The sequence below is a fragment of the Ruditapes philippinarum genome, unplaced genomic scaffold, assembly GCF_026571515.1.
Source record: "Ruditapes philippinarum isolate M1 unplaced genomic scaffold, ASM2657151v2 ctg113_1_1_1_1, whole genome shotgun sequence".
Taxonomy (NCBI): Eukaryota; Metazoa; Mollusca; class Bivalvia; order Venerida; family Veneridae; genus Ruditapes; species Ruditapes philippinarum.
In genome coordinates, this window is record NW_026857305.1 from 48,165 (window position 1) to 71,361 (window position 23,197).

Genomic DNA, 23,197 nt, shown 5'->3' on the forward strand with positions numbered 1-23,197 from the left:
TATATGAAAAATATCATTAAAGTGATTTTGTGAAACAAATGTCTCAACTATGCATCTTTACCTTTAACTCGTGTACATCACAGTGTCCTCAGAACACATGATCGGGCATACCCATTGGCTCTGGTGTGTTAATGAAATTTGTAACATAGAAATTACCTCAAGTTTGAAAGGATTAGAATCTTATTTTCATACTATTTTACGTGAAATAAGGTTCTATAGAATACACAGATGTTTTTATTGTTACATGTATTTGCTTAAATTTTGATTTTAAAAGTGATAAAATTATACTATAGTCAACTTAGGTGTGCATTCCGAAAGAAATACTAATATATCGCTGTGAATTAATCTTATACACGTTATGCACTTATTCAAATTCGCGCAGGTGCTATTGTATGCATAATCTTTTAAATTATGGATCAACTGTGCATGTTTACATTGAACTCATACACATCGCCAATCATGAACCATAACTAGAAATCACGTTTGTTTATTGGTGAATTTTTCATGTCACCTTTTCATGTATAAATTTCTTCTATGTCTATTAAAAACTGAAAATAATTTCAGATATATTGAATTATGCATACGACGCTCTATTTCCTCCATGTTTAATATTCACTTAAACTAGTTAAAGATAATGTTTGATATTTGTGTTATATATGTAAAAATATTACAAATGTAAGCACAGGAAAGCAAACTTACTCATTTTGTGTACATATAGTTTACTGGATTTTTTTTATTTTCAAAATCAAGCATACATCAATGAAGACTACCTCAAAGCGGTACCCCTGAAATAATAATAACATTACATACATTATATATGTAAAACAATTTTAAAAACCTATTAAAAAATACAAAAAAAACAACCTTGAATACACATTTAACAATAAAACATGATTAAAGTATTCAGAATTTATTTAACGTAATTCGTCATAAATAAAGTGATAATGGCGTTCCATAGTTTAAAATACTGTCAAAATTAACTTGTTATAAATACACATTTTTAGGCCGTTTTTGAATGTTTTCTAAGACAGGAGTTAATCAGAGTTGTAATTTAGATAAATTAAACTGTTTTCCGTGAAAAGTATAATACAGATCGCTTGAAACACCTGTTCACCTTCAACGAATAAAGAACTGGTAAAACAAGTAATAATTTTCATCTAATACTCATAATAAACTTACGACCCCACATTTATAATACCTATTATGATCTGTAATATTTTAAGGAAAATATACCGACCCACTTTACAGTGTACTTTACTGACATTTATTTTGTTTACACTTATTTTAGTTGTCGCCATTATGCAGTCGCTATTCTGAGTATCGGAGACGCTTTGTTCGCCTATGGAAGACCGTTGTCGTCAGAAAAAAATCACAAAAAATAACGCGATAAAAACCCGTTTTTTTCTATGTTGCGCAACTTAGATTTTGCTAGACTTTTGATATGATTCATGTTTTTCCATATACTTTCTATACCAGGTAAAATATTTTCTGTTGCAATTTGTTTGAGGTCGATTTACAGACTGACTGGACTATCGCTGCAATTCTTGACTTTCTGTACTTCTTGGACTTGCTGCACTTTTGCCTACTACGTCTCTTTGACTTGCTGCAACCTGTAAACTTGCTGTTTTACTTTTACTTGAGTGATTCTTGGATAAGCTGTACTATTTAGACTTGCAGCGCTTACTGGACTTGTTTCACGATTTGGACTATTTAGGTTGCTGAAACTTGTTTTTATGAAAGCAGACTTACCTTGTTCCTGGAAAGTATACCTCTTCTAAGTCTTGATTTGTGGTTTTAAGCGGACTTTTTCAGACTTGCTTGCTCATTGGAGACTATGAGAATAATGGTACTGTTTGTTTGGATTTTTTATTTCTTTCAATTCATATGTATGTAGCAAGGACAAAATACTGATAGAAAACAAATAGGTGACGTAACAATAAAAACGACGACGCAGTAAAATAAAACAAAAGTGTGTTTCTTTTAACATATTAAATTCTCATTACTAGATTTGAATAATCACACTAACATGAACTATTAAGTACAAAACAACTAAGTTTAATGTACTTAAACCGATATTTAAAAAATACATTTTATAGATTTATTCTACTAAAACGATAAAGAATGTAGTATAGTAATCTTGGCATATTGATGTAAATAATAAATCATAAGTTTCGTGGTCTTAATTTTATAGCCTATGTCTCCTCTTCATGACAACGACCTATTTTAACCTTTTCGTAATTAATACCAGACGAACACCTAATATGTCAGACGTACACCTATGTCGGTTTACTACTTGGTGACAATGACTTATTAACTTTGAAAGCATATGCTTTGACGGTAGGATTAGTACGTAACTTTGGACTTGCTGCATTTCTTGCACGAGCTGCAATTCTTGACTTTCTGTACTTCTTGGACTTGCTGCACTTTTGCCTACTACGTCTCTTTGAACTTGCTGCAACTGTAAACTTTGCTGTTTTACTTTTACTTGAGTGATTTTGGATAGCTGTACTATTTAGACTTGCAGCGCTTACTGGACTTGTGTGCACAATTTGGACTATTTAGGTTGCTGAAACTTGTTTTTATGAAAGCAGACTTACCTTGTTCCTGGAAAGTATACCTCTTCTAAGACTTGATTTGTTGTTTTAAGCGGACTTTTTCAGACTTGCTTGCTCATTGGAGAGCAGCTCTGACAATAAAGGTACTGTTTGTTTGGAATTTTTATTTCTTTCAATTCATATGTATGTAGCCAAGGAAAGGACAAAATACTGATAGAAAACAAATAGGTGACGTAACAATAAAAACGACGACGCAGTAAAATAAAACAAAGTGTGTTTCTTTTAACATATTAATACTCATTACTAGATTTTGATAATCACACTAACATGAACTATTAAGTTCAAACAACAAGTTTAATGTACTTAACCGATATTTAAAAAATACATTTTATTAGATTTTATTCTACTAAAACGATAAAGAATGTAGTAAAGTAATCTTGGCATATTGCGGTAATAATAAATCATAAGTTTCGTGGTCTTAATTTTATAGCCTATGTCTCCTCTTCATGACAATGACCTATTTTAACCTTTTCGTAATTAATACCAGACGAACACCTAATATGTCAGACGTACACCTATGTCGGTTTACTACTTGGTGACAATGACTTATTAACTTTGAAAAGATATGCTTTGACGGTAGGATTAGTACGTAACTTTGGGCTTGCTGCGTTTCTTGCACTCGCTGCAATTCTTGACTTTCTGTACTTCTTGGACTTGCTGCACTTTTGCCTACTACGTCTCTTTGACTTGCTGCGACCTGTAAACTTGCTGTTTTACTTTTACTTGAGTGATTCTTGGATAAGCTGTACTATTTAGACTTGCAGCGCTTACTGGACTTGTTTCACGATTTGGACTATTTAGGTTGCTGAAACTTGTTTTTATGAAAGCAGACTTACCTTGTTCCTGGAAAGTATACCTCTTCTAAGTCTTGATTTGTGGTTTTAAGCGGACTTTTTCAGACTTGCTTGCTCATTGGAGACTATGAGAATAATGGTACTGTTTTGTTTGGATTTTTTATTTCTTTCAATTCATATGTATGTAGCAAGGACAAAATACTGATAGAAAACAAAATAGGTGACGTAGACAATAAAACGACGACGCAGTAAAATAAAACAAAAGTGTGTTTCTTTTACATATTAAAATACTCATTACTTAGATTTTGAATAATCAACTAACATGAAACTATTAAGTTCAAACAACTAAGTTTAATGTACTTAAACCGATATTTAAAAAATACATTTTATTAGATTTATTCTACTAAAACGATAAAGAATGTAGTAAAGTAATCTTGGCATATTGCGGTAAATAATAAATCATAAGTTTCGTGGTCTTAATTTTATAGCCTATGTCTCCTCTTCATGACAATGACCTATTTTAACCTTTTCGTAATTAATACCAGACGAACACCTAATATGTCAGACGTACACCTATGTCAGTTTACTACTTGGTGACAATAACTTATTAACTTTGAAAAGATATGCTTTGACGGTAGGATTAGTACGTAACTTTGGACTTGCTGCGTTTCTTGCACGAGCTGCAATTCTTGACTTTCTGTACTTCTTGGACTTGCTGCACTTTTGCCTACTACGTCTCTTTGACTTGCTGCAACCTGTAAACTTGCTGTTTTACTTTTACTTGAGTGATTCTTGGATAAGCTGTACTATTTAGACTTGCAGCGCTTACTGGACTTGTTTCACAATTTGGACTATTTATGTTGCTGAAACTTGTTTTTATGAAAGCAGACTTACCTTGTTCCTGGGAAGTATACCTCTTCTAAGTCTTGATTTGTGGTTTTAAGTGGACTTTTTCAGACTTGCTTGCTCATTGGAGACTATGAGAATAAAGGTACTGTTTGTTTGGATTTTTTATTTCTTTCAATTCATATGTATGTAGCAAGGACGAAATACTGATAGACAACAAATAGTTGACGTAACAATAAAAACGACGACGCAGTAAAATAAAACAAAAGTGTGTTTCTTTTAACATATTAAAATACTCATTACTAGATTTTAAATAATCACACTAACATGAACTATTAAGTACAAACAACTAAGCTTAATATATTAAAATACATTTTACTAGATTTATTCTTCTACAACGATAAAAAATGTAGTAAGGTTATCTTGGCATATTGCGGTAAATAATAAATCATGATTAAATTTTACATAAACACATTTGTTACTGACCAGTTACACTTCAGAATAATAATTGCATTGTTATTGCAAGTGTTAGTTTCATGTTCTTTCTGTACATAGGTGACAATTTCATTTGATGAGGTGAAAGTTAAACCAGGCGCTAATGTAAACTTGAACGTTGGTGCGAGCCCAAGTTCAACATGCTTTGTCGGGATGCTCGATAAGAGTGTGACCCTTCTGGGAGGAAATAATCAGCTCACACCGGGCCAGGTAAGGCCTTCGCATACTCGGTCAAATATTGTTTCTTACATAGCATATAAAACTCTTAATTCTAAAGGAATACCTTCTATACTTGATAAAGGAGCTTACGGTAAATCAAATTTTACTTCTTCACAAGTTGAATATTTAGTCCATATTTGATGCTGATATTGGTTAAAAAGACCTAGATTCCCACTTCGATTGTTACTCATTAATTTTGATTTTTGTTTCTTTGGAGTCTGAAGACATGATTTTAACATTGTAAACATAAACCTTTTTTAATATCTTAAATAATCTGTTGGTTGTAAAATGCTTTTTCATAAGACAAGATAAAGTATGTTGTTATAAATAATTATTACATAATTATTTTTTAATATTTTATCACATGGCATTGTTTTCAATGTAAAAAAAATGTATGATATAGGAACTTACCATCACACACACCAGCCATTTGCTTTTTTCACTTCTCTTCTGATTTTTTAATGTAGTGTTAAATCTTACATCTGGTTTAATTTCCTATAGTCGTACGTTTAACTTTTCCCACATAAGCCTCCCACAGACTTTTCATTCTTTTTTATGCTCATATGCTCATTTGATAATGCAGTGTGGTGCTTATACTTGCCCGGGTGATAGGGATTATGTTTGTGTCTTTATATATATTTTATATATATATTTTCTGGTTGGTTTCTTAACGTTTTAAGTCATGGCATAACAAAAAAACTTTCTCCGTTTCAAACTACTTTTTGCAATATTACCTCACAGACAATTCTATTAACCGGTTAAATATCCATATTTAATACATATTTATTATGGACTTAGAAGAGGTTTTCACTCTAGCGGGTGCCTGCATTACTTTTACATTGTATATTTAAATCGTCATCCGGATTAAATTTATATCTGAAGTGTCTACCTAACAGGCATGAAAAATTTCAATAGACACGAAGGACTTCTTGCTGAGAGATAATAAACATACATTGTATTATAAGTTAATTTGATATGCTAACTCAATATATGTCCTGAATGGAATGTATACGTGCTTTTAATAATTCTCTCTATGATTGTAATTATATTTTAAGCTATTTGAGAAGGTCAAGAAAGTGTCACGTCGCAAGCATCACGTCAGTTACTGGAAGGAAGACAAAGCTTATTGCGACAAGAAAACTGATGCAAAAGGTAGTAATAAACATTCATTATACGACCTTTCATTTATTAAAGTTTTCCCTGGTATCTTCCGTCGTCCATGTCAAAGGATTTAAAGGTTAAGGCCAAATGAGAATAAAAATGAGGCCATGTGACACAAATGGTCAAGTTAAGTCAATATTGAAGAAAATTATGAGATAGATCGATGCTTCAATACTTCAATATATTGTTACAGTTTGTAATTTCTCGAGAAAATGGATGTTATTCATTGCTGTTCACCTGTCACACAGTGACAACTTGAGTGATTGGTCGGATGACCACAGAAACACATACACATTGCTTTGATAATTTTAACGCACCGCTTTCTCTTCTAACGCGCACGTCATTGATATGGTTGGAATAACTTGGGATGACAAAAATAAAGAATACGAAGCCCTATCTTGCTGACCTGCTTCAGGTGTCCTGGCTGAATCCGGGGCATGTGGTTTTACAAAGTATTCAGAGACGAAGATGAAAAGTACTAGGGTGCATCAGTACGCATCGGGTACAATATGGTGAAATTTGAGAATTAATTGCAATGAATAACAACATGTATATGTTATTAACTCGTGCACTTGAATGCATTTAAGTTATAAGTAATACATTTCGAAATTTGTTACTCAGTAACAAGCTTGTTCGGACAATTCCCTAAATTATAATAAGGTAAAACGATTTATTATTGTAAAATAGGTATGCCCGTGTTCCAGACAAAACTGATTTTATTCTTTATACTCTATTGCCTATGTCTCATCCTAAAATCCCAAAATGATATATTTAAGCCGCGCTATAACAAAACCAACATAATGCGTTTGCGACCAGCATGGCTCCGGACCAGCCTGCGCTTCCGCGCAGTCTGATCTGGATCCATGCTGTTCGCTATCAGTTTCTCCACTTGTAATATGGTTTGTAAGTGAACAGCATGGATCCTGATCAGACTGCGCGGAAACGTTGGTTTTGCGCGGCTCATTTCTTATATTTATGATTTTCCACTTTGTCTTATGATAAACTGAGCGGTCATTTATCTGTGATCATGGATTTACATAAAACAAGTTGCGAAACATTGCTTTATTTGACATAATGCATAACTTTTTGTAAACAAACCTGCGTTGTCATACATATCATACTGTGATTTATAAAATGAACCAATAAAGCATGTTATATGCATATGATTATTGATAAAATATATACTTTCATGTCACGTACATGAACCAGGTCTCTATGTAACACTTGCAGGTAAATGCATTCTCCGAATAATGGTGTGTAGAAAATACACAGAAAAATCTCAATTATACATGAAATTGTTATTTTTACATTTCTATCCGGAATCAGAAATTTTATGCACATAATGTTTTTAAGAGTTTCTAATTAGTTTCATTTTTATCATAAGAGCCAGAGTTACACTACACCTATGCAGTGCCTTTAGTCGTCGGTGCAGAACAGTCTTTTAGGGTAAGTTTTGTTGGTGTTGCTTTATTTGGATGATTTTTAAAGGGAAATTCAAAAGTAAAATGTGTTCTGTGATATTGAAAAATGAAACAAGAAATCAGTTTATGGAGAGACCAATCTGCTCATGCTATGGACTTGGAAAGGTTTGATAATTTGTTAACATCGACGAGTACTTGACATTTGCGAGACGCAGAAAAATACGACATATTGGTTATGTTAACGATTATTGATGCCGTTGTTATGTCGACGATTATTTTTCGTTATAGGACGCATGAATTTACAAATACATTGCTGAATCTTTTGTCACAAATTTCTGATATCTATATGACAAAAAGTTACGATATCAACAATTCTTAAACTGTTATGACTGGTAATGACTGGTTATATAGACAAACATGAAATCTTTACAAGATTCGGGAAGTAACGATATCCTGATTATACTGATGATTACTTTATCTTAACAAGTCACAGAAGAGTACGATATTTTGTGTACAATGATGGTTAATCTACAAGAAGCTGCATTATACAGGTTATAGCAACTTTAATCTAAACATTTTTATGGCCCCACAATGTGGGAGAATATAGCGTTGCACTTGTCCGTCCGTCCTTTCGTACGTCCCGAAATATTGTGAACGCAACTCCTCTTAAACCGGATGGCATATTTTGCTTAAACTTACAGGGATGAACAACCTTAATGTGTAGATGGTAGTAAAGGAAGGAATTTTTGCTGCGACCAAATTTAACAGAATTATGGCCCTTTGTTGATTTTTTCACTATATACTTTTTAGAAATTTTGTGAACGCAACTCCTCTTAAACCAGATGGCAGATTTTGCTTAAACTTCCAGGGATGAAAAATCTTTATGTGTAGATGGCAGTAAAGGAAGAAATTTTTGCTGCGACCAAATTTAACAGAATTATGGCCCTTTGTTGATTTTTTCACTATATACTATGTAGAAATTTTGTGAACGCAACTCCTCTTAAACCGGATGGCAGATTTTGCTTAAACTTCCACGGATGAACAACCTTAATGTGTAGATGGGAGTGAAGGAAGGAATGTTTGCTGCGACCAAATTTAACAGAATTATGGCCAATTATGGCCCTTTTTGATTTTTAGTTTTCAAATTGTGGCACATGTAGTCCAAACAATATTTTGACCTAGAGTCATAAGATTGACAGAACAGTGACGTGTGGGGGCATCCGTGTCCTATGGACACATTTCTAGTTAATAGCTACAAAGGTACGATTCTCAGGCCAAATCGATCTTCATAATATCGTAGACAACGCTGGGAGATTTTGTTTATACTGATTTATCAACGTTAATTTGATATCGACGTTTACTAGTCTTAGGATCTAATGTAACAATATCTTGGACTTATCGACAATCATAAGATCTTGTCAAGACACGGAATGTAACGATATCTCTGATATACCGACATTTATGAGATATTTTTAGCACACGCAATGATACGATATCTTGTATATATGTTGGCGTTTACTAAATATTTTTAAAACACGGAATGTAACGATATTTTGAATATCTCGAAGCTTATAAGATCTTTTCAAGACACACAATACATTTTGTGTATAACGATATTTTGGATATATCGGCATTTATATTAAGATCTTTTAGGACACACAATATTGTTTCGATATCTTTGATATACCGACGTTCAAAAACCGGTCATATTTGTCATCTTTCAATGGGAGCATCCTTATACATTTATATTATACAATTTTGAATATTTTTATGAACATATGTGCCAAAAAAGGGTGGTTGATTATCAACATTTAGAAATATAAATATCTTCATTTGTAAACCTACTCTATTTTCACTAATTGAACACGAAAAGCACATATAAATTTGCAAATATATATCTTAATAAAAGACTTTAAAAAAGAAAATGAAATCCATAATCTGACCAGAGAAAAAGAAAAGTACAAAAATGAATTTAAAAAAAGGTTGGCTTCCAGTAAGTTTGAATCAAGACCCCATGCAAATTCAGTAGTCTCCCTGTAAATGAACACACTTCAGAAAGGATATTCTGTTTAAGACACCTAATACCTTTACTAGATGCAAAAAAAATCCATATTTTGTTACATTGACTTCATAATTATGATATACTTATATGACACAAAACGGTATGAAATGCTGGTTAAATGTACGTTAATATTAACCTTGCAGACATGGAAATTAAGTAAATACACGGAACCTTAGATGAAAATTTAAAATCGTCAAACGTTAAAATACTTTTTAAATTGCATTTTGTTATGTCAAACAGGATGTGAATTTATGGGTTGAGACAGATGGTAATCTACAAAGTCGACCGTGTTCAAGAAGGCATTATATACGAAGTGAGTATTGAGTATTATTTTATGTATACATATTATTGAGATTAAATATGTAAGAGAGTAAAATAAGCTGATTTATATTTATTTTAATGTCTACAAGAACTTTGTTTTGATGTATTATATGTTATTCTTGTTGTTGTGTTTGGAAGTAGGTGTTGTACACATTTCCATGGCCTACTGAACTCTGTTCGGTTGAATGCGCTCAGTAAATCGAGGGTGCTCTATGCGGCGACAAGGTTGCGCGACCGTCGAATATTGCTCTCATGATTAACATAGCGATATAAAAGATATAAAGGAGGAAAACAGATATACTTGTTGAAGAAAAAATCATAAAAGCGAAATAATATAATGATGTTATCCCTCATTCTGATTGTCCTGTTGCCAGATGGTCTTCTATATGACATCGACATTGATATCAACATTTTAAAAGGTCTTGTCTGAAAGATTGTTTTGTCTTAAGTATAACCCGTTTATCAGTCAATTACAGAAAATGAGTGGAAATTTTATAATTCAACATTCAATGTCAAGGCCATTTAAAGCTTAATATCAAGGTCAGTTCAACATTTTAAAAGGTCTTGTCCGAAAGGTTGTTTTGTATAAGTATGAAGATAATCCGTTTATAAATTACTTAGTTACAGTCAATTATAGCAAAAATCAGTGAAATTCAATAATTTAACCTGAAAAGTCAAGGTGACTTTAAGTCACGGTCATTTTAACATTTTAAAAGGTCTTGTCCAAAAGGTTGGTTTGTCTAAGTAGAATATAATCCGTTTATGAATAACTAAGTAAGCAACAATCAGTGGATATTGAATGTATTTATCTTTCAAGGTCAAGGTCATAAATTTGTTAAGGTCAATTTGAGTGATGGTCGTATCCTTAAGACCATTGTCCTTCATATAAGGTTAATCCATGTATTAATAACAAAGTTACAGTGTTATAGTCCAATGCAGCAAAAATGATGGACATTTCAATAAGTTGACCTTCAAGGTCAATGTCATTTATGAGTGAAGATTAATGCATGTCTATTTAACTTAAAGGTCTATTCTAAATTATTCTTATGTTCAAGTTTGAAGACAACCAATCAAAAATTACAAAGTTATAGCCACTAATCAAAAATCCAAAATCAAGCACAATTTAGGCGTTTAACCTTGAAGGTCAAGGTGTCAAGGAATCTGTGTTCTTTATTACGGGTCAAGTAATACTTGATATTTTTAAAACACGGAATGTAACGATATTTTGAATATCTCGACGCTTATAAGATCTTTTCAAGACACACAATACATTTTGTGTATAACGATATTTTGGATATATCGACATTTTATTTTCTTTCTTTAAAAATGTCAGGTTTTTAAGTGACACTTTCTATTCATAGTGTGTCCCCTTAATATAGTATGTAGGATTTAATACATAGAGGATATTGAATGAGTGTAGTTTAATACTAAATTTATTGAACGAGTTGAATATAATCATATTATGCGAGCCTCTGGCGAGCATAATATTGTTTTATTCAACGAGTTCAATAAATTTAGTATTGAATCTACACAAATATAATATTCTATTTATCACATATATAAAATATGAACAGTAAACTGTTAAAATAAGTAATTTTTCAATGACGCGCCTATAGTGTAACGCCAACATTAGCGCGCTTTAACGCTATGTTTCTATATAGCGCAAATGACGTCACGTCAAAGTGTTATTACACTAGTGTAATATCGTTTTTATTAAATGGCTTTATTGCACTCCTACGCCGCGGTTTATGTGATAAATATTAATATATCTACTTTCTGTTAAGTCAAAACAAGTCAATTTCATATTTACAAAAGGGGCGTGTAGCAGTTTTTAATATTTACAAAAATCATATTTTGAGCATAGTATATCAAGGGAACGAGGTATTATTTCTTTATTTTATAGACAACGTGAGAGAGCAATAAATTTAAAACATTTAGAGAACAAAACATGTTAACTAAGAAGGTAGCACTTTCATCTTTTTCTTCATTTTATTCCTCATAACTTACTGGTATCTTTATTTTTGTGTCAGCTCCAGTAAATGATGGTGAGATAGAGGAAAAGATGCGTAGAATGTTTGAATGGTCCCCTGGTGGGGTACTGAGGGACGATAGAATAGACACTGCCTCTGAAGTTTCAGACGCAGACACCGTCAGTACCGAATCTGAAACTATAGAAAGTATAGACGTAAGAACATACTTCCCGGAAACTTGGCTGTGGGACATTATCAGTATCGGGTCGGTTTAAAATAAATCAAGTACATGTATATTTAAATTTGTTATTGAGGTTACCGCAATATATAGACCATCTGTAAAAAAAGAATTTACTTCTAGTGTATATTTTTCATCAAAAATAATAAATTATAACATTTTTTTTCTAAACAAATCTTCACTTTTTTCAATCTTATAAAAACATATTTTACAGACATTTTCATTATTTTTGCTTGCATAAATGCGTGTGCCTTTGTACGTTTATTTTCAAAATTTTAAGTTATGTGACGCTCAGTGAAGCATGAAGCAATACATGTTTTCTTTAGAAGAGTGATTCACAATGCATGTAGTTATTAATGCTATAAAATTTCATTATTTTTTAATGATTAGCGCATCAGTTGAATATGTCTTTTTATTTTATCAATTCAATTAGTTCCGTGTCATGAACAATATAAGTATAATTCTTCATTCTATTTATATCCTCTCTAGATTTGGATAAGTTTCATTAGTAAAATTTCTTTAATAAAAGTTATTTTCGCATATACTAAAGAATGTTTTAGCTTGTTCTTCATCTTTGGAAATAGTTTGTGTTTAAACTCATCAGTTCAATAGCTTTGTGTCCTCTGAACGTATTCGCTGTTGCTGGTCTACGCCTCCCTAGCAACGTGTTTTAATGCTCTTTCTAAGAGCTAGTTTCTTTCCGAAAACGGCTAACTTAGGAAGGTCTGCGAACTCTTGAAATAAGTTTGCATACAACTTCTTGTTTCAATTCTTGTTTGGGGTAATTATGATAATATTAGTAGATAATGGTGAATTCTTATCCAAGTAAACCGCGTTATAAACTAAAGCAACAAGAATAAAATAGTTTTCACACAGTTCTTAATGGGGAGTTGATGGATATGAAATAAACAAATTAATGAAATATTCAAAAGGAGACCATTATCTTTCTACATTTTAACTGTACTTTTTTATTATATTTTAGTTCACAATATCATGTGCGAACTTTTTATTTAACTCTAATATCAACTTTAGGCCATTTTTAGCTTTCTATTTTTAAGAATCATATTTGTAGAATAGTTACCTATTTGGGAACGTTCATTTTCAACGGTTATTTTATAAAGTTAGAAAGTTCTAAATTCGAAATTGGTTCGCAGGTACACTATGTTTTGCAATAGTTGACATTTAACATTTATTTCTAGTTAAATCATTAAACCTATTACAGAATTGTTATTATGTGTTTGTCAAGCTATTACGTGAAACAATTACATCATAATTTCTCATAGAGAAGATGGGGTGTTGAACATTACCACTACAATACCCGACACTATAACAGAATGGATTGGTAACACCGTATGTACACACGAAAGTGACGGTGTGGGTGTTACGGAGATGACTGGCGTTACTGCATTCAAACCTTTCTTTGTGTCACTTACGTTACCTTATTCTGCTATCAGAGGAGAGATGTTACCTATAGTTGTGACTGTATTCAACTATCTCTCTGATTGTATTACTGTAAGTGATTCTTTTTTCAAATACACATACTATTATGTCTGTTTTATTCTCTATACAAAATACAATATAAGTACGAGTACGTATACTCATGACATTTGTAGATGTTACAAAGTTAAAAAAAAAACAATTATTGTGTCTAACATGAATATTTATGTTTAATAATGTATAAAGTACCTGCTTTATTTTGGTTTTGTTTATAGTTTCAAACAATTTTGATAAATTTGAAACAACCTAATAGCAATCTTATCCCATCTAAGGTTAAACACATATCATTAAAGCCATTAAAGCTATGAGAACATGAGAGTCATATTTTATGTCACCAAATTCCAATAACTTGGATAGTGACTGAAAGAACTCCACAGCGCTTGTTTCAGTTAAAACTATATATTATCATATGTTATTTATCCGTCACTTTTCTCATCAGCTTGAAGTACTTTTTAAAGAAACAGAAGGTTTCCTGTTTTCTGAGTCTAGCGCCAGGTCTAGACAATTTTGTTTATGCGGTGGAAACAGCGAGTCAACCAAATTCTTCATTATACCAACAGTCATTGGCGAAATTGTTCTAGAAATTATCGTAAGTTGTGTTGGTTAAATACTTTTGTGGCTTAAGCATATACGAGGGCTGTTCAATAAATACGCGGAAAAGTGTCGTTTTTTTCTTATTTTCCAAGTTAGCCGAATAAAACTTATACAGTAATAGAGACAAACATCTTTTGAAAATATACAGCAAATACTGCCGTTCTGGCATGAAACATATGTTAACAAACGGTCGTTACGGTAACGACATGTAGCGATAACCGGCCCACTTTTGTTCATTTTGACAAATAATCACTGGTTAATAATGATGTCGCATTTTAACGTTTACCGTGCGATTTTCAAACTTTGCATAATTTACGCGCAATATGTTGACGTTACGCACATGACGTCATGTTAGTGTGTGACGTCATTTAGGCGTTAAGCGGCTTTATTGTTTAGTGCGTATGCGTTAAAATGGCATCGGAACAACGATCTTCAATAAAATTTTGTGTTCTGAACGTGTTTTCAAAGAAAAAAACAATGTTTAGATTACATAAAGCATATGGTGATAAGGCGATGAAGAAAACAGCAATGTAAAAGTGGTATGCCCGATTTCTAGGCGGCCAACAAAGCATTCATGACGACAAACGCAGTGGACGTCCCAACGTAACGTCAAATCACGTCGCTGTGATAAAGGAGCTGCTTGACAATGATCGTCTGATACCAATTCGCGAAATACACGAAAGATCGTATTGTAGCATTGGCACAGTGCATCGCATTATTCACACTGAACTCAATATGAGACGCCTGTGTGCCAGGTGGATTTCTGAAATGTTGACGGACGAACAAAAAGTGGAAAGGGTGCGGTGTTGCAATCAATTTCTCAGACGCTTTCATAGGGAAGGTGAAAGTTTCTTGCGGCGGATAGTGACTATTGATGAGACATGGATCAGCCTATACGAACCTGAAACAAAATCACAGTCTTCTATATGGGAAACTCCAGGATCGCCTTCACCTAAGAAGTTTAAAGTCGGCCCATCTGCCACAGATGGTCATCGTCTTCTTTGACGTCGACGGTATGATACTGAGCCACGCGGTACACCTTGGTCAGGCTGTGACGGCGAAGTATTATTCTAAGGTGAATAAATTTATCTAATTTATTATAAGATATTCATTATTATGTCAATACATTACCTAATAATTATTCATATTTGTGTAAGTAATTATGAAAATAAATTTAACGACAATTTACTGATGATTGTACATGTATTTCTTTATGCTTTAAGATTCTGAGACGCGATCTTATGAGGGCGATGAAAAAGAAGCAGGCCACGAAAATCGCCGACACGATATTTCATCACGACAACGCACCGTCTCATTGTGCGGTCGAAACACAGTACACAATCAGGAAACTCGGCTTCGAAGTCCTCTAGCACCCTGACCTCGCACCATGCGATTTCTTTCTGTTCCCGCACCATGCGATTTCTTTCTTTTCCCGACACTGAAGAACGTCCTGCGGGGAGAACACTTTGATGATATGGACGAGTTGTCCTACGCGGTGCAAGGTGCAATTTCTGAGATTAATAATGGCTCCTACTTTAATAGTTTCATGTCATGGATCAACCGTTGTAAAAAGTGTGTTTCCTTTCACAGAGAGTATTTCGAGAAGGACTAGGTGCGTGTTTTGGGTGACTGTCATACATGCGTTGAGCGTGACGTCGTTACGACATTGGGCCGGTTTCACTGCGATAACCTTAGAAATACTTGAAATTGTACTTTTAATTTTTATCCGATTTTATTGAAATTTTCTGTACATGTTTATTATATGTTTATTTACAAAATGTAAAGAGAATGTCAATTTCCCATGAATATTAAAAATAAAGCTGCACTTTTCTGCGTATTTATTGAACAGCCCTTGTATACATTTGTTCATATTTGTAACTTTACAACTAAGTTGGTGCCTAGAATGTAATCGCTTTCCTTCTCGTTTCTTCTCTCAAAATAAGGCCTGATTTTATTAACAAGGTTAGAAAGGTAGAATTCTTTCAGAAAGAATAATGCTTGTTATATTTTGCATTGATTTTGCGGCGTCACGGACGTCAATTATTGTTAGCTTGCGTCGGAATGCGTACCCCTTATTGTCATTTGTTATTTCAAAAAATTGTTTTTGTAAACATGTTATATTTTTTTCACTGTAGATGATATATTCCGATAGTTATCATTTGTAAAATTGTATACGTAAATTGAACAATGTGACCAGTAGAACCGTAGTTCTATTTCTTTTTGAACAACCGTCATATTGTACACAATTCTGACAGTAATTGCATTTCTTGTGTGTTTCGTTTAACTATCGTACTACTTTTCATATCTATAATTTCTCTACCATGTCATGTATTATACATTCCAGGCTGTGTCAATTGATGCTGTTAGTTTATGTAGAGACGTTGTTCTTGGTGAAATAGAAATAGGCGTTACTGATGGTGTACAAAGACAACTTCTCATAGAGGTATGTTGTTGTGAATTTATTGTTCTTTAGCTGATTGGTTATTTGTCTGTAACAAATCTGTTAAACGCAAATAATAATACACATTCATTCCATAAACAATTGATAATTTAAGCAAACATGAATACTAGTCTTGTTGAATTTTACAGAAAATATCAAAGTATATCTTTGTGCTTGTTTTATTTTTTTTATATTAAATTTTGGTTTTCAGCCAGAAGGCGCACCACAAGAGCAAACAAAGAGTTATTTCTTATGTGTTCAAGGTAAGTTATTATAACTTGTGTATCTTGTAAATATTAATATACACCTGCTTTACTCAATCCTATGTCTTATGCAACATGTGAACGCATTTTCAACAGAACATCATACCTCAATACCAACAGGATACAAAGCTTTGATTGTTACAGACTGGTTAGAATAAGTTATGCTCATTTACTGATTGTATACAGACTGTAGAGATATATAAAAAGTAATGATCTTAAAAACGACAGGGATTTGTCATAAATAGTTTCATCATAATATGCAACTTAACGTTTGTTCAAATCATACAATTGTGGTTAAAAGTGGCCATTTGCCTAGATGTATTTCATATAAAAGTGAGAAGAAAAGAAAACTGTTTGTGTAAATTTTACTCATTTTTACCCCAGTGTAGCAAACAAACATTACAATACGTATTACCTCAAATTCGTAATGACCTCTTTTTTTCTAAAGTAATCACTTTCCTTTATAAAGAAGTAGAATTGTCTTCTTCACTTTAAGACTGCTTGTGAACAGTTGCATTTCTGTCAGTCAATCTGTATACACAAGTTAGGTTGGATTACAAACCAAGGCTATTAATGCAATAACATAACATTACATTTGTATATATAGATATAATTATATATGATTTTAGAATCAGAGATTAAAACTGAAGTGGTTGAACTAAATCTTCCAGAAGACGTGGTAGACAGCTCGGAACGTGCCACCGTCTCCGTCGTTGGTACGTTCGATTGTTATTAAATAAATATGCATATAGTGTACATATTATTTCACAGAATTTTGACTGTTTTGTACTTAAGGAAAAAAGGGAATTAATCTTCTGTGAAGATGCAACGTTTCTTTTGTGTGGGTAATAAACCGTTACATTTTTGTTATGGTTTCACCATTTGCTAGCCGTGAATAATATAGCTTATGTCATAGACATTTTGTAATATTTTGCAATGTTATATGCTGAAATGTAATATTTATATCTTAAATCAGTTTCGTTTCCTAAACAAGAGTAAGTAAAATTTGCTTTTGGGGTAGCTATGTAAAGTAGTATTAAGAGAACAGAATACAATATGATTTGGAACATAACAGTGTTCCTAGTCATTACACATATATACAGCATACATTAAATACAGTGAGGGTGAAAATACAAACATACAAATTTAACAAATGTACAGTAGTAATAATCATATAAAAATGTATGTTTCAAACTAATTATTTGCTTCCAATACAAAATTTTCAGGCGATGTTATGGGTCCGACGCTTACAAATTTGAAAAACCTACTACGAATGCCGTATGGTTGTGGAGAACAGAATATGGCATCATGGTCACCGAACATATATGTTTTACGATACTTGGAAAATACTGAGCAACTCACGGAAGAGCTTGAGAATCAGGCGGAGGGATACATGAGAATTGGTTAGAATGTTATAACATATTTAAACATAATTTGTTAACATGTGTGCGTAAACCTATATGTAATACATATTGATTTATGTTACTTCGTGTGTGTGTGTGCGTGTGTGTGTGTGTGTGCGCGCGCGTGCGTGCGTGTTCGTGTGTATTTATACATGCGTTTTTCCAATGCAGTTTGGCATGAGTATACAGAACACTTATTTATATCATAATTATGTCAGTGGATGGTCACGATTTTTACAATGTGAGTAAACAAATGATGAATCGATTTTTTTTCTTATATTGACTCATACTTGCACAGACACATAGTTTATTTTATGGTATTTGATGTAATTGAAACTTCAGGATATCAACGACAGATGAAATACCGACATAACGATAATTCGTACAGTGCATGGGGAGAAAATCGTTATGGAAACGCTACCGGAAGTCTGTGGTTGACGGCATTTGTCGTAAAATCTATGGCGCAGTCGTCTGCTTATATTGTAGTAGACAAAGACGATATACTAAGAAGTGCACGCTGGTTAGTAAGCCATCAACTTGATAATGGCTGCTTTCCTCAGGTTGGAAAAGTTTTCAGTTCCTACCTTAAAGGTGGACTTGGTGGACACAATCCAGCAGGACTTACGGCGTTCACTCTTATAGCACTTGTTCAAGCTGACCTTGGTATAGAGGTTAGTTGTTCCGAAACCTACCTGAAGTACAGATATAAGTTCAAGACAAGTTACACCAAAATATTAGACGAGTATTGTAATCAATGAAAATGGCATGGCATTTCTTTTGTTGTCAGCTAAATTCATTTCTTAAAAACTATCCTTTAACAAAAATGAATATAAAAGTACTGCAGTACTAAAGTCTTGTAATCGCGTTACAGTGTTAATCTATGGTCTTTTTTAAATTTATAGATTTGCATCGTAAGTTATCGTTATATTGTAAATTTAATGCATTAGAACAATATAAATAGCTTAAACAGGCCTCCTTTACTGTTACTTCTCTTACAATTGTTTTAGTAGAGGAGGTAAAAAAAGTATTTTCTTATATTAGTAACTACCCTTACAAATGTGATTGGTTTTCACAACGTTATTAATATGTATATTTTCAGTTTGAGTATAATATAAACAACGGATTTCATTCCTGTTTGGACTCATTCCATCCAAATGACATCGACACGTATACTTTATCCTTGATGTTATATGCATACACATTAATTGATCTTGAAGGTCCAAGACGACGGAATGTACTAGATGAGTTAAACAGACGGCGTATTAATAAAGGTAGGCCTGTTATTACATTTACTCTATACATTTCACGATTAAGTAGATAATTGATCCGTGCTAGTTTGCAAAAATTATTTTGTAAAAAAAATGATAAAGTTTTTTATCTATAATCATGTTCTTTATTATTACCAGTAAGATTTTTATTTCCATGTTTTATAGTGGGTAACATTTGTTTGCTCTATGGGTTTGGGTTTCCAAAAAATTTAAACATCTTTGCTAAAACCCGATATTTTTCAAATTTTGATAAAAAATTTTTGTTTTTTTATCCATACCAAAAATTTCTCTGCTCTCTAAACCTGTTTTAATCGGGGAACAAGTTCCCCTTTACTTTATATGTTTAGTACCCCCGAAAAAATTCCGTTGCCCCCTTTTTTTAACTGGGTCAAATTCTCTTTACTTTGCCTGTTTTGTACCCTGAACAGATTCCGTTTGCTATTTCTGTTATATAATGACAAATTGTTCTTAACTATTGTTGACTAAACCCGGCATCTTTGCTCTTCTTTATATTATAACCAGACTCTTTTCATATTTTTGTTAAACATGAACCCTTTAAATCCCTTTTTCACCCTTCTTTAGTCTACTTTTTTTACTTTCCTTTGGTTAAATTTTTATGGTCGATCTCTCTTTGCTTTCGTCGTATTTCTTCTGTTTATCAAGTGCGGGATCATACACAAATGCCAATTAAAAATAATCTCTATTTAAAGAAAATACGCTACTACGCATAGGTCACATTATAGAAAAATTGTACAACCATATACCATTTTTCAAACGTAACCTATATCTAATTATGTTCACTCTTTTATCTTTTAGTTTATTAAATGCAAGATCTGAAATAACCTTATATCCTGCCTCGCCTTATTCCCAAATCCCTTCTGAGTGCTCTTTTTGAAGTGTGAGGACAAGTTCAATATGTAATTGTTGATCGAATATCTGTCGAAAAGAAAAACCTTCTGTTTTCGTTGTTCCTAGAGGGGCTTGTACATTGGCAGAGAGGGGATAAAGAGGTAGCGGAAACAAACGACAAATTTTACTGGTACCGAGCACCTTCAGCGGAAGTTGAAATGACGTCATACATCCTTTTATCTATGTTGGCTCAGGGTCATGACGTCATTGGAGATGCACAAGCGATTGTTCAATGGCTATCTCAACAGAGAAATCCTTACGGTGGCTTTTCATCTACTCAGGTTTGAATTCATACGATTGAAGTAAATAGATGGTTAACACTAGTATTATATCCCCTGAAACATACATGTACGTATAAAAATTGGAAACCTTACAATATCTATTTATCTTTTACAATGTGTCCTTGCTGGGGAACCATACAGCGCTTTTCATGGAATGTCACGAATGTTTCACAGTGAAGGTTCCTTATTAAGAAGGCAGGGGACCAAATAATCAGCAAAATTTTCCAGAGGCCGTAGAACATGTTACCAATTTGTTTATGATTTTATAAACACGCCTGAAACTAACGGCTTGACATATGACAAAATTTAAATGTTGAAAAAAGTAACTGTATGCATGCATTGCTACATGTTATTACAATCAATATGTAATTTATATTACCCGCATATAAAATCAAGCTTAACATAAGAAAAAATGCCCAATTTTTATGAAAACACACATCACTTCAGAATGTCTTAAATAATAATACATGTACAATAATCATAAACTTTGAAAATGCTAAACGAAGTGTCAGTCATACGTTTAGATTTTATGCAAGATTTTTTTCAAATTTTCCTTCTATTTTTTTTAGCAGATGACTTTTTGAAATTTACAATTTTTCATACGTTTTAAGTCATAAATGCAAACAAAGCACACAAATATAAAAGTTTTGCTCATTTTCTACATACAAATTACAAAGAACTATATTGACAAAAAATATAAACAATTTTCAAAACTTTCAAATTACAATGTCTCTATTATTAATAAAATTAATCGGGACCAAAGTACCGATACTAATGGATGTGTGTGCAGTTCACATCTGAGGATTTTTCTTAATTCAAATTTTTACCATTACATGTTTGAATACTGCTTGGACGCTAGGGGTGTTGGCGGTAGCTTGCGCTTTCCCGTTCCGGCCTTAAATATGCTCAAACTGAGTCTGCAATATCTTCAATTTTGCCGTTTTGAGCTTTCTGTAGGAGTAACATTTCTCTACTTTTTTTCAAAAACACAGAGAACAACTTCAATACAAAAATCATTTTACTGTCTTTGTTTTTAAGAATGTTAAATAAATTATGTACAATCCTAATCATCCGGGAAGTCAGTGCCCTAGAGTATGTAAAGAAGTAAATGTTTAGGGTCTTTAAAAGGTAAAAAGATGTGCAGTTGTAACTTGATTCCATCTAAGCATAATGAAATCATAGATTCAATCCCAACGTTGGACATGACTAACCTTCTCAAGAAGCAACCCAAATAAGCATAAAGCTTTCTTAACATATTTCAACTGAAATAAATATTGTTGAACAAGAAATAAGTAGAATTCGCGCTCAAGATTGATGTTTACTTGTTGAATTAAAGTTTTTGTTTCTTCTTCTGTTGTGGGTTATTTCAATTTGATTTCTTTCATTTTTCTGTTATGGCCAATACATCTTTATGTAAACTATGGTGATATATTTAGAGAAATAAAGAAAATACTTATGAATTACAGAAAAACAAACAAATGCAATGTGATAGTTTTGTATAATTGTAGGATACAGTTGTTGCATTGCAAGCACTCGCTGAATATGGTAGATTAACATATAGAGTAACATATAGATTAACATATTCCGAGGGCACTGCAGCTAGAGTTGAGGTTAAAAATCAGAACGTTCACCAGGTGTTTTCTGTGACCCCAAAGACAAGCTTAGTATACCAGTCAATGGATATTGATCCTAACCATGGACCCATGGAGTTGACCGTGACTGGTTCAGGCTGTGTGTTATTGCAGGTAAAATATTAGCAATAAATCTATGAATAATAGTTTTGCTTTTTGTATGTTCTGTTCGTTTGTTTTGAAAATTATGCCATAGCGCTGGGTTTCACATTTATTGTTTATAGTTCATGGGTTTTCACGGATACTTTCCAATATTATTCCGTTCAGTTAACTCTTCAAAAACAATAATCTAAATCTGTCTGAAATATTCAAAAAAGCAGATCCCTGTCGACTTTGAGATGGGGGGAATTTGTGAAAATTCATTTGTGTTTGTAATACTAACTGCTATGTTCAGTCCCTATCAGCTTGTATACTTTTTTGATACGTATGAACATGTTTTTGTAAATGATTATCAGCTGGTTACTATAGCCCAACCCAGTGTGTTATTTTTTGTAAAAAAAATTGAAATACTTGTGGGTCATTGGGGGCGGGTTTTTTTTTAAAAATCATTTATAAAAATTTTAGTTTCAAAAATTTTGGGTTTTTTTGGTTAACTGAAAGTAAAAACTATATAAAAGAGATGAGATTGTTCCAAGCTTTCCCCGGGGGAAAAGGGCAATACTTTTTACGGAGGGCAAACCCCAAAAAATGTTTTTTAAAAGCTCCCCAAATTTTTTGCCAGGTTGTGACTTTTTTTGAAAAAAATTTGACATTTTAAAAGGTATTTAAA

The 23,197-nt window shown here is 32.7% G+C and overlaps 1 protein-coding gene across 1 annotated transcript in view; it reads left to right on the forward strand.

Moving 5' to 3' along the window:
• The window catches only part of LOC132749332 (alpha-2-macroglobulin-like), a 40,432-nt gene extending 19,614 nt beyond the window's left edge, over positions 1 to 20,818 (forward strand). The window contains exons 15-28 of the mRNA XM_060739062.1: positions 4,811 to 4,960; positions 6,025 to 6,121; positions 7,515 to 7,576; positions 9,854 to 9,926; positions 11,965 to 12,169; positions 13,426 to 13,654; positions 14,079 to 14,228; positions 16,578 to 16,676; positions 16,885 to 16,936; positions 17,566 to 17,652; positions 18,163 to 18,339; positions 18,682 to 19,010; positions 19,439 to 19,610; positions 20,583 to 20,818. Coding sequence (XP_060595045.1) covers positions 4,811 to 4,960; positions 6,025 to 6,121; positions 7,515 to 7,576; positions 9,854 to 9,926; positions 11,965 to 12,169; positions 13,426 to 13,654; positions 14,079 to 14,228; positions 16,578 to 16,676; positions 16,885 to 16,936; positions 17,566 to 17,652; positions 18,163 to 18,339; positions 18,682 to 19,010; positions 19,439 to 19,610; positions 20,583 to 20,803 — 2,103 coding nt within the window. The 3' untranslated portion in view covers positions 20,804 to 20,818. The remainder of the gene's footprint in view (positions 1 to 4,810; positions 4,961 to 6,024; positions 6,122 to 7,514; positions 7,577 to 9,853; positions 9,927 to 11,964; positions 12,170 to 13,425; positions 13,655 to 14,078; positions 14,229 to 16,577; positions 16,677 to 16,884; positions 16,937 to 17,565; positions 17,653 to 18,162; positions 18,340 to 18,681; positions 19,011 to 19,438; positions 19,611 to 20,582) is intronic.
• The last annotated feature ends 2,379 nt before the right edge of the window (positions 20,819 to 23,197 follow it).